Below are 12,421 nucleotides of genomic sequence, written 5' to 3' on the forward strand. Positions count from 1 at the left end.
GGTCCCGGTGCCGGTCCCCGGTACGGGGGCGGCACCGAGGGTTGGGATCCCGTTACCGGCCAGTAAAAAAGACAAAAAGGAAAAAAAAAAAAACTTAAATACTTCAACACAAGTTCTAGAAGCTCAATAGGGATCAAAAGCCAACAGACCTGGACCTTCACAGTGCTCTGAGGATCCTGCACATGTTCCAGTGTCGCATCAACATCCAGGGCCACCACCAACCCGGACGTAAACCGCAAAGGGTTGTCTGACTCGCCCGCTGGCTCAATGATGGTAGCTGAAGCTTTGTCAATCTGTAAGCAAGAAGAAAATACAATGATTCTAAAGCCAGGTCATCCCTGGGCAACAAAACATGATCATTGCCCTTCTGTCTCCTTATCTAATGGTATGTGGGAGTCAATCACAGGAGGGGCCCAAACCCGGATGCTCCACTGGTCAAAGAAGATCAACAAGGTGAACAGTTTTGACAGTCTGGACAGATTCTGGCCTGAAGGGTATGAAATAGACCCTGACCTGCTCTGGAAGAGGGAGGTGCAATAAGGTACTCTGCCGCAGCGTGGTCTGTAGAATTTTGACCACTTCTGCAGGTTTGGATGTCATGAGCCGGGGCATAAGGTCAAGAAGTTTGTCCACAAAGCTGTCCTGCAAATGGGGCAAATCAGCGATGAAACACCTGAAGGAACAAACAGAAGCAATTGACTATGCATTTGCTCACTATAGGCAAGGCCCCAGACATCTGCCAAGCCCAAAGCAGGAAGAGTGATGATCATGAAGTGGGAGGTGCTAGAGGTTCAGGACTGAGACAGACAGGTACCCGGATAATTATGCCTTAGTGACATGATCATCATAAAAGCATCTGTCTGCTGAATAACCATTATGTGTCAGGCACACTCTTAAGTGTTTTAAATGATCTTATTTAATACTCCCAGCAATCTTGTGCACTGTTAGGATTAATATTTTCATATTACAGATTCATTAACTAATTTAACAACTATGTTTTTAGGACCTTCTAAGTGCCAAGTACTATTCTAGGTACTGGGGACATACAGTGAGCAAAAGAGAAGAAAATGACTGTTATAATGGAGCTTATATTCAAATGATAAGAGCACTGAGACTCAGAGAGGATGATGTTACACCAAAGCCCAGAGAAGTTAAGTAAATTATTCCCAGCTCAGATTGATTCAACAGTACCTCTACTATGTGGAAGGGGATACCCAAAAAATATTTCACTGAGGAAGTAAAATCTGTGCAGGTACTGAAAGGCTAAAGAATATGCAGCTTTAGCTAACAACAGATGAGGAATTTTGGCAATTAAGAACTATCACCTTTCCAAAAACCTCTTTAAGCTACCTATGCAAAAACAGGCTCTCTACCTTAAATAATCTAAAACCAAAAGTAAGGCATGAATTTACTTCAGATTAGAAGCCAGGAGCTTAACAGTGCAAAGCTAGACTGCACCATTTGCTAGAGAGCATCACCTGCTGGTGAAGGGGGGTACTGCAACCCAGCCCGATCTTCAGCCAAATAGGGGGAAAAAAAGAAGTGTAAAGTCATAAAAATCTCACTTTTAGTAAAGTTCATGAGGGCTGAGACAACAGTGGGAAAAAAATATATAAGACTTAATCAAGTGCTTTAAAATCCTATAAATGTTTTCCTTCCAGTATTATATCGCCAGCGCACCACAGGTTTAGTCACTACCTCAACTCCCACTTCTTCACCAAGACTTTCATTCACCTACTTCATCTGTTTTTGAGGGAGGGGGGGGTTTGGCAGCTGGCCAGTATGGGGATCAAAACCCTTGACCCTGGTGTTATCAACACTACCCCTACTGCATCTGTTTTAACCCCTTCACTTTACACTGAACTCTGAGAAAACATATCTATTCTATAAAATAAAACTTACTTACAGAATTACAGAGCAATTCTTTGTAGATTACAGAGACATATGCAAGTTTAAGAACACTAGTAGTAGGGCTGGCCAGTTAGCTCACTTGGTTAGAGCATGGTGCTAATAACACGAAGGTCAAGAGTTTGGATCCCCATACTGGCCAGCCATCAAAAAAATATAAATACAGGTAGAAAAACAGGCCATGATTTTTTCAACAAAAGAGTTTATAAGTTTTCTTCATACTTGTCTTTTTATGGCCCAGGTGAGTGCTGAATCCAAATGATTCCTGATGTTTTTATTATTCAGTTGTACGATTAGTAAAAGAAGTTTATACACCATTAAAGAAAATACCAAATTAGGGCACATGACAGGCTGGCTGCATAGGTCAAACCAAGGAATCTGGCTTGTGATTGCTCTTGTTGCCTGTTAAGTGCTACTTCGCATAGCAAAGATATAAACAAGAAAAGTTATGAAATACTTACCTCTGAAAAAAGTCTACTTCCTGTAAAAATTTTTCACACATCCCAAATAAGGGGTCAACTCTGTAGAAATAAAATGCAAAATAATTAATTTAACTTGTAAAATCTGTGAACTGAGGAGTGAGGACCAAAAGTCCCAGAAACTTGAAACTACATGAAAGGAGAATTTGCATATTACACTATAAAAATGACCTCTAAGACAAATAGAAGGTCCTAATGGTCCTAAGGGGATATATCTGCTAGGATCTCAAGACCCGATTAAGCCCCTGCAGTGCTCATTAGGCTCAACGAACATTTAAAATCAAAGACTATCACAGGCTACACTTGACATGAGATTCACTAAGGATACAGGACATAAGCACAGCTTGCTGTGCAGTGTCACGTTCCCCTTCTGCAGAAGTCCTTGCAGCAATGCACACAGCTGCCTGGGAGCTTTGATCTCACAGATGACAGCTCAAGTCGAGATCCACATCAGGCAGGTGTGGAGACCATCCTAGCTTAAAAGCCTCATGCTCCACATGTGCTAATATCTTTTGAGACAACTCCATAAACATAGCTTCCAGGGACCCACAATGGATATGTCCAGTACAAGAATCACTGCACTCAATGAAGTCCAAAGCTATGGCATCTAAATCAGGAAGTTGTAGTTCATTTACATTTCCTTCTAGTCTAGATGCAATTTACTCAGATCATTTTTTCCATAGAATATTGCTTACTAATATAGCTGGCACTATCAGGCAACAGACCTAGAAAGTTAACCAAAGATTGATTCTTATGCAGAAGGGGAAAAGGTTTTGTTACTACTTTGCCCACAGACACAGATGATGTTCATTCCTCTCTATCAAGACTTCTTTGGCCTCACACTACTTCGAGCAGTTAAAAAACTTGTTGCATACCTAAATAATCCAAGCAACATACTAGGCCAATATAATTTACTAATTACACAATGTCTTCTCCTCTTGATCTTCATTCTATTTCTTTTTTTTTTTCAAAAGATGACCGGTAAGGGGATCTTAACCCTTGACTTGGTGTTGTCAGCACCACGCTCAGCCAGTGAGGGAACCGGTCATCCCTATATGGGATCCGAACCCGTGGCCTTGGTGTTATCAGCACCGCACTCTACCGAGTGAGCCATGGGCCGGCCCTTCATCCTATTTCTTATATATAATTTCTGCATGAAACATGCCATTTATAGTCATGTGCCGCATAATGACACATCTATCAATGATGGACAGCATATACGAACAACAGGCTGTACCCATAAGATTATAGGTGCGTAGTAGGCTACACCATCTAAGTTTGTGTAAATACACCCATGATGTTCACACAATGACAAAATCGCCTAACAGTGCATTTCTCAGAAAGTATACCTGTCATTAGGCAACACATGACTATTTTCATTAATATATTATTCATTGTAAAAGTAAAGTTCCAGTCAAGGGAAAAAAAACCCTTCCTTATATGAAAGTATGTAAGAGAATAGTATCAAGTTTCTGAATCTCCTGGCTTAGTGTTTCTACTAAAATGTAAGCTCCATAAGAGTAGGGATGCTGTGTTCTTCATCATATATTTCCTAGCACAAGCATCGTTCAGTAAATATTTGTTGAATGAATAAATAAATACAAAATGGCAAATAGAAACCTACTCTACAAGCAACATCCATTTGAATTCTTCTCCTTAAAAAAGGCTAGTGCTTGAAACTTCTTTAACTGATACACTACCAGAAATGGGACTGAAATTAGATAGTGAGGTTAAACCACCAAACACCACCGGGAGTGAGAAGGCTGGAAGGGAGAACTCCAGCCAAGCAGCAGCACAAAGAAAAACAATATGGATAAGCAGTGACACTTTTTTTGGTGTGCTTATAGAGAACCAGCTTGGAGATATTCCAAGCAAAATAAAATACAAAACGATTTGGGAACTCTACCCAAAACAGACTAGGTAGCCTCACCTACACACGTAGGCCTCCACTACTAAGAACCCCCACTTTTCCCTTGGTGTGAGGAAGAAAGCAGTGAAAGAATGAGGCTCACTTGGGGAAATCAAACAATGACCTACAACTAACTGTTAAGGAAGTCTATATAAATTACCTATTAAACTAGTCTAGATTTTCATTTTTAAGTACACAAAGACAATGGAAAATTGCTAGGTGTTTTAAAGGGTAATCAGGAGTTGTAAAGGTGACCAACCAGCCTTCAGAGATAAAGTTAAGGCAAGAAAGCATGGAAAATTCAAAAAAAATTCTAATGAATAACATTAGTTAGAGTTAAAAGGAGATATGAAAGGACAATGCATTGATAAAGCAGGAGAAACGGCTACAAAAACAGTAAGTATAGAGAAGAACACATGGAAATAAAAGGTAATAATAAGACCAAACTCAATAGCCAATGAATAGTGAAATGAACAATGATTAAAACTGAAATGGTAAATTAAGAGAGCATATCGAAGAATTTACTTAGTAGAGTAGAAAAACAAAGAAACTGAAATTACAAAAGAAGTATAGGGAAAATAGATCCAGAAGATCTAATATCCAGTATGAGAGACTGGAGTGGATGAAACAAGTAATAATTAAATAATGGAGGGAAAAAAAATCCCTAAGCTAAAAACAGAGTTGAGACTCCAAAGTTCCACATAGTAGAGATTGAACATTTGTTAAATGAATACATGGATATTTTTAAGATTAAATCACTATCTGAATTTATCAGGCACAATCAAGATAAATGAAGAAATAAAATAATTTTCAGAATATTCTTTCTGACCTAGTATTTTTCATTGCTTACTTAAACACTAATATTTATTTCTCTGTACCACTTTTAGGTTGACAAAGCTGCTGGACTTGAGCATCAAATGTGTCTGTGAGCTGCCAACAAGTTACTGTATTGTACTGTATCAAATCTATGATGCCCTCATTCTTAAGATGCACTTTATTTTATGAAATACCAAGAAACAAAAAACACTTTCAATCACACCATCAAAATATTTGATTAGAGAAGTTACAATAATTAAAAATGTGCACCGTAGGATGGATGAAATATGGCAATCCCCATTATCAGAAAGTCTTACAGCTACCATTATATTAAGCTCTTATTATGTACAAAGTACTATGCTGAAAGTTTTTACATGTATAGTCGTCCCTCAGTATCTGCAGGAATTGGTTCCAAGACCCCCTGCATATACCAAAATCTGCAGATACTCAAGTCCTGCAGTCAGCCCTGCAAAACCTGCAGATATGAAAAGTCAGCTCTCGTATACACAGGTTCTGCATCCCACAAATACTATATTTTCAATTCTGGGTTGAAAAAATTCACATATTAAGTGGACCCATGTAGTTCAAAACTGTGTTGTTCAAGGGTCAACTGTATTATCCCATTTATTCTTCATAGAAATGCCATGAGATAGACACTGTCATTCTCATTTTCAGAAGTCAGGATTTGAACAAAGTAGTCTGACTTCACAGTACATCCTCTGGATTTGTCTTTACTGCCTGGGAAAAAGCTTACTAATTCCTTCATTAGAGAAAAAGTGGTTCCTGGCACTAAATTCTTAAATCTATCAAGTGGGACCACACAAAAATCCTTGTTACCAGTTGAAGTCCTGTGTTGTGCTGTAGGTAATAGAGAGCCACTGGAGAGTTTTTAGCAAGGAAGAGACATAATCAGATTTCCAAGGTTCAAATCTGATCCAAGAACAGAACTTGGAATATCTGAAAAATGAATAGATGGCATGTCCCTTGGCTAATCTTTCCTAAATCTCATTTTACATATCATTAACCTTAGTGAGATCTCTATATCTGGAAGTGTCTTTGAAGGGACCATGCCATGCCTTTTGGCCAACCCCACATCTTACCCTCGAGTAGTTCGTGCCGTTACTATAAGTTGCAAAGCTTTGGCCTGCAGCCTCATGTGATGGATAATCACCACCTGCTTATTCTCCACACCACTGTACATGAACTCCATTTTGTAAGTCTCTTCCATAATCTATAAAGAAAGATAATTAACAATCAGTAAAAATACCAAAGTCTTACTTGAGAGCAGCACAGAATTCTGTTAAATGATCTTTTTAGGTGAAATTTTGAACTAAGATTTTTTTTTTTAAATGCCTAGGCTTTAATTCTGAACTGAGATTTTTAAGTACGTATGCTTAAATGTTGAGATAAATTAGTATGCTTTGTGAAAAGAGAATAAAATATTTTGTCAATTAAAAAAAGACTTTCGCCTGCTAATTAAATCATCTTAGTTGATGATGTGAAGATATGAAAATTTAATTACTGATAAAATTGCAAAGCACTGCTTGTTACCCTAAACCAAACTCACTGTGCTGTGGGAACAAATGAATATATACTATGCATGTAAACCCAATCCCCAAGCAACATTCTCATGAATTAAGCATCAGGAACCATCAGGAACAGGACTGTTCTGTAGGCCTGGTCTGTCTGAGGGAGTTTGGGAGGAAATAAGTGCAAAAAACACCATCAATGACCCCAGATCAAGCCCAGTGCATCTTAAGTTCTTGCTCAATTCTATACAAATCAGCTACTTCCATCCGAATGATGCTTCTCCTTCCCTTCTGTGCTTGCCTCCCTTTGAATGCTTTGGGGTCAGAGAAATGACTCCAGGATTTCCTACATTTGACAAGTTACCTTATCATTTTCCTCAATTGCCTTCATTTTCCTATCTGTAGATAGGGAAGAAATAGCACCAATGTCATAAAATTTAAAGTATCAAATGGGGCATGGAAAGTGCTTTTTAGCACAGTATCTGGCATATAGCAATTGTAATTCCTTTCTTCTCTTCCTTCCAAACTACTATTCCCTGGTCCTGCCCTTCCCAATATGGCCCATTTTTGAACTATAATCATTAAGTTCTATGCCCCTAATATAAGCCACAGACCAGATCTGAAAGGGAGTTTGGATCAGAGAGATTGGGCAGTACAGTAAAAAGAAAGCAGATTCTGAGTATCAGAGGATCTGGTCTTAAGTCCTGACTCCACTACTTATAGTTCAATGAATTTAACCTTACTGAGTTTTAACTGCCTCATCTATAACATGCACTTAATACTTATTCCTACCTAATGGGATTACTGTGAGGGTTAATTAAGATAATAGACTTGAAATCATTTAGTGAACTGTAATGTAACAATCACAGTCACAATCATTAGCTTCCCACTTGGTCACATACAGACTCACTAACTGGAAGACATGACCCACAGGAGTTCACCAAGTCCCAATACTTCAGAACAAAGGGGAACTGCTCAAAGCCAGAAAGAAAGAAACTAGAGGGAAATAAAATAAAATGCTACTTAATGAACTAAGCAGAAATGTAAGTACCTTTTAATAGTCAAGAGATTATACAGGCTAAAAATATAAACAATCTCTTGGGCCGGCCTGGTGGCGCACTGGAGAGTGCGCCACTTGGGAGTGCGGCGGCGCTCCCGCCGAGGGTTCGGATCCCATGTGGAGACCGGTTCCCGCACACTGGCTGAGTGCGGTGCAGGCGCAACACCGAGGGTTGCGATCCCGTTGCCAGTCCCCAGTATGGGCGCGACACCGAGGGTTGCGATCCCGTTACCGGTCCCCAGTACGGGCGCGACACCGAGGGTTGCGATCCCGTTACCGGTCAGTAAAAAAGACAAAAAGGAAAAAATATATATATATATAAACAATCTCAAAATGAGTTCCAGCTACATTTCAGATGAAAGATCCATACAGTATTTATTAGATTTCAGCATATCTAAAATACAAACTGATACTATTTTAGCACACAAAAGAATCTTATAAATCCTCTAGTTCAATTGCCACATTTTACAGAGGAGGAGAAATCCAGGGAGGCTAAGTAAGTTGCTCAATATCACTTAGCAAATCAGAGGAAGGCATGGGACTAGAACCCAGGTCTTCTGACTCCAAAGCCTGTGCTGTGTCCCCTACTTATGCTGCTTCTCATATCACTAACTTCTGTCATAGCATGAAATTGAAAGGAATTAGGGAAGTCATAGCAGAGGCATGGAGCCATGGGAAGGCCTCTGGCTCTGCCACGAACTAGACAACTCCCAGATAGAGACCTGTCTGAGGAGAAGGTCTCAGTAAGCTTACTTGTTTTGCTGCTGCTGAAGCCAAATCACTCTGCTTCAAATACAAAGGGGCAGCCACGTTCCACAGCTTTTCCTGCAAGGCCTACAGAGACAAATTAGGAGAGAAAAGAACACAGAGGTTATAAAGACTGTCATATCATTCGAGGTTTTCATTTTTATTTTGCCTTGAAAATCTGCCATGATCGGGATTCCTCTCAATTAATCTTATTCATTTAAGCCAATACACTCTACCTATTATGGAGAAAGAGACCAATGGTTTGGGCTAAATGAACTCCTGCCCATTCAGTCCAACTCCTGGCCCAAAAGCCCTGTGTCTCAGACCATTGCTTGAAACCAGAGAACAGAAGCCATGAAGGCTTCACCAGAATGTGCAGGCAAGCCAGCTTCCTGGGCTCTGGGCCCTCATTGTTCTCAGAGCTACTGGACCAACCTGAGCCTACTAGACCCTTCTTTCTTGACTGGTTCTTTTTTCTTTGCCCCTATGCTCACTATCCTTTGATCATCATCTTACCAATATACCCAAACCAGAAATCAAGCAGCCTTCCTAGATTCCTTACTCTCCCTCTCTACATTCAAAACTATCACTAAAAGCCATGGATTTTTACCTTCCATCTTTCTCCTCACTTATCCATTTATATGACTTCATCTGTCATCCAAACCTCTTATCTTCTTGGTCTTTCTTAATTACAAACATAATCAAATGACATTACAGAAAATCTCAACTAACACTGTCCAAAAAAACATAATATGAGCCACATACGTAATTTTAAATTTTCCAGTAGCCACATTTTAAAAACAAATAGGTAAAACTTTAAAAATATAGTTTATTTAACCCAATATATCTAAAATATTATCATTTCACATACTATTTTTAAAATTATTAATGAGAGTTTACATTTGTTTCATACTGAAGTCTAAGAAATCTAGTGTGTATTTTTGCCCTTACGGCTCATCTCAGTTTGAACAAATGACGTAAGTGCTCAATAGTCACATTTATCTGGTGGGTATCATATTGGACAGTGGTAGGTCTAGAATACAGACTATAGAGTTTTTTTTAATATTTACTTCCAATCATTTTCTTTCTTTTTTTTTCCTTTTTTTGGTGGCTGGCCAGTACAGATCCAAACTCTATACCTTGGTATTATCCAATCATTTCTCATAGACATTTTATTTTAACAGCTGTAGTCAGAAAGTAGAATTTTATATCTTTTTGGGGGTATATAACATTACACCCTAAGTATTTTTGTCATGTTGCTGTATAATTCTTCATAAAGATCATTACTGGCTAAAGAATATACTGTTCAGTAGCTGTGCCACAATTTATTTAGCTCTTCCCCTATTATCAAACATACGCCTGCCTTGGGTTCCAGGCCTGGATGACTTACCTACCCAGCCACCCCTTGACACTGAGTAATCAACATAGTTATGTGTTCTTTTTAGAAGTAATCTCTTCTTCTCTTTTTCTCTCCCATCTTTTGCTACTGTAGAAAAGCAGGTTCAGATCCCCACACTGGCCAGCCACCAAAAAAAAGAAAGGAAGAAAGAAAAGTAGATTCTTTTCAAAGGCCTCCTTGTACTCCTATGGGGAAAAGATCATACTTCCATGGCCCTTGCTATATACCAGATATTAGGCCAAGGGCTTTCACACACACTACTTGGGGATACATACCTATCCCCAAGGCATAAAGTTATAATTAGCCCTGTTTCACAGAGGTTTGGAAAACCCCAGCAATTTTGCAAAGCGGCATGAAGAAACTTTGTGGGGTGATGAAAATATTCTATATCTTGCCTGTGGTGGTGGTTACACAGGTATATATATGTGACAAATATACCTAGCCTAACAAGGGCTATTTAAATCCCAACCCACCTCAGTGTACACACCCACCTTCACATGTATACACACACACTTGCACAACCTAAGTATAACGTTTAGCACAAATTCACACATCTTAAAGCAGAAAACAATCTTTGACTCCCCCATTTATTCTGACTCTGGTCAAATGTCATTAATCACTTTGAAGACTACAAATATTTAGAACTATAGCCAAGATAAAAAAGGCTTATCAAGTGAGAAGGGCTCTCCTAAATCTTGAGCCTAAACAAATTGTTGTAGAAGCTGAAAGCTATTGAACTTGTTTAGTTGGTTTTTAACTCAGTAAACCTAAATTGCTTCTTAGGTACCAATTTTATGTATATGATCTGACTATTTGATATGAAATGCCAGCAAATTGGCTCTTTTAAGAGCAATGGGGGCCAGCCTGGTGGCGCACTGGATAGTGCGCCGCTTGGGAAGCACGGCGGCGCTCCCACCCAAGGGTTTGGCTGGCTGGTACATGAATTGAACCCTGGACCCTGGTGTTAACAGCACTTGCACTCTAACCAGCTGAGCTAACTGCCCAGCCTGAAATTAACCTTTTAACTTTGAAAAAGTAAAATGGGCATTTGAAGAAAATAGTTTATACAAGTCCTTTGCTAACAAATTATACAAAACATTTGAAATCCTTGGTATTCTAATTAAAATGATTATCCAATCTTCTCTAATTATGTAATGATGAAAGAATTCTCCCAAAATTAAAAATTCAAATTCCTATATCAGTTAACATTTCTTTAATTAGAGACAAATATAATTACACTGAAGAGTACATAATTTCACCATTGATAAGCGGTTGCATAAAACCTTAAATTTTTCCACTTATGGCCTCAAACACTGCTAGATCCATTAAACTGCATTCTTTGCATCACAATCAAAAACATAATGGATCCAAACCAACCTTGATGAGAAGCAGTTGACACCGAAGATAGGCAGCAGAGAAGTCAGCTACTCCTGCCAATTCAGACTGAAGCTCTCCAAGTCTTTGCAGATCTCTGTAGTAAATAAAACCCCAAGCCAAATACAGGATAAGAATAATGCCACCAACATAAAGATCATGTCAAAAGCATTTTCCCATTTTACAGCCAGTAAATTGGTCATAAATCTTTATAAATGACAACAACAAATGCTGGAGTAGTTATAATGAAATTGGTTCGCTCATACTTTGATAGCTGATAAAACTCTTCTGGAAAGCACAACCGTACTATGTTATAAAAACCACATATATGGTAAAATACTTTGATCAGAACTGTACACTAAGAAGTGATCCTAAGGGAAATATTCAACAGAAAAAAAAATGCTTTATGCTTCCAAGTATTTATTGTTGTGTGTCCTATTATAGCAAAAACTCAGTAATTACTTAAATACCCAGTGGTAGAGGAATTATTAAATACATTATGGTACATCCAATCAATGAAATATTCTACAGTCATTAAAATACAAAATGGCAATAACATGTCATGATCTCAACTATGTAAAAACTATATATAGAAGAAAAATATAGTAAAGTGGTTTTCTGAATAGTGGGTATTGGGATGCTTTTTAGTGCTTTTTCCCAACTACACTTTATTTTGCAAGTTTTTTAGACCATGATAAACACATATTTTTTCCATTAGAAAAAAAAATTTTGGGGGCCCAGCCCGTGGCGCACTCAGGAGAGTGCAGCGCTCCCACCGCGGGTTCAGATCCTATATAGGGATGACTGGTGTGCTCACAGCGCTCACTGGCTGAGCACGGTGCAGCCGGTCTCAAAAAGGACAAAAAAAAAAATTTTTTTAAAGCTATTGTGGTGGACACCGTTGGTTGCCTACCCAATTAGACATTCTACACTTCCTCATTACTAAAACCTGATTTTTTTCAAGAGAACAGGTCCTAAAACCCAATTCCAGGTAGAGTCTGACTGGACTAAGCCAATTAGTACATATCATCCCTCTCATTATGTGACCTAAATTGGCCTTATCAGTCCAAATGGAAGGACTTATATTCCATGCTTGGAGCAGACTGGTAAGTCTCTCTGTTTGTCTCTGTCTCTCACTGGACTCACCAACAATGCTTATAGTCCTGATTGCCACCGGCTCTAAGGGTATACTATAACTCT

The 12,421-nt window shown here is 38.8% G+C and overlaps 1 protein-coding gene across 1 annotated transcript in view; it reads right to left on the reverse strand.

Moving 5' to 3' along the window:
• The window catches only part of INTS4 (integrator complex subunit 4), a 124,390-nt gene that overhangs the window by 6,823 nt on the left and 105,146 nt on the right, over positions 1-12,421 (reverse strand). Inside the window, exons 16-21 of the mRNA XM_008565996.1 lie at positions 11,225-11,318; positions 8,455-8,535; positions 6,213-6,343; positions 2,370-2,429; positions 514-673; positions 150-293 (exon numbers count right to left, since the gene is read on the reverse strand). Of these exons, the coding sequence (XP_008564218.1) occupies positions 150-293; positions 514-673; positions 2,370-2,429; positions 6,213-6,343; positions 8,455-8,535; positions 11,225-11,318 (670 nt within the window). The remainder of the gene's footprint in view (positions 1-149; positions 294-513; positions 674-2,369; positions 2,430-6,212; positions 6,344-8,454; positions 8,536-11,224; positions 11,319-12,421) is intronic.

Source organism: Galeopterus variegatus, unplaced genomic scaffold (assembly GCF_000696425.1).
Source record: "Galeopterus variegatus unplaced genomic scaffold, G_variegatus-3.0.2 Scaffold15, whole genome shotgun sequence".
Classification (NCBI taxonomy): Eukaryota; Metazoa; Chordata; class Mammalia; order Dermoptera; family Cynocephalidae; genus Galeopterus; species Galeopterus variegatus.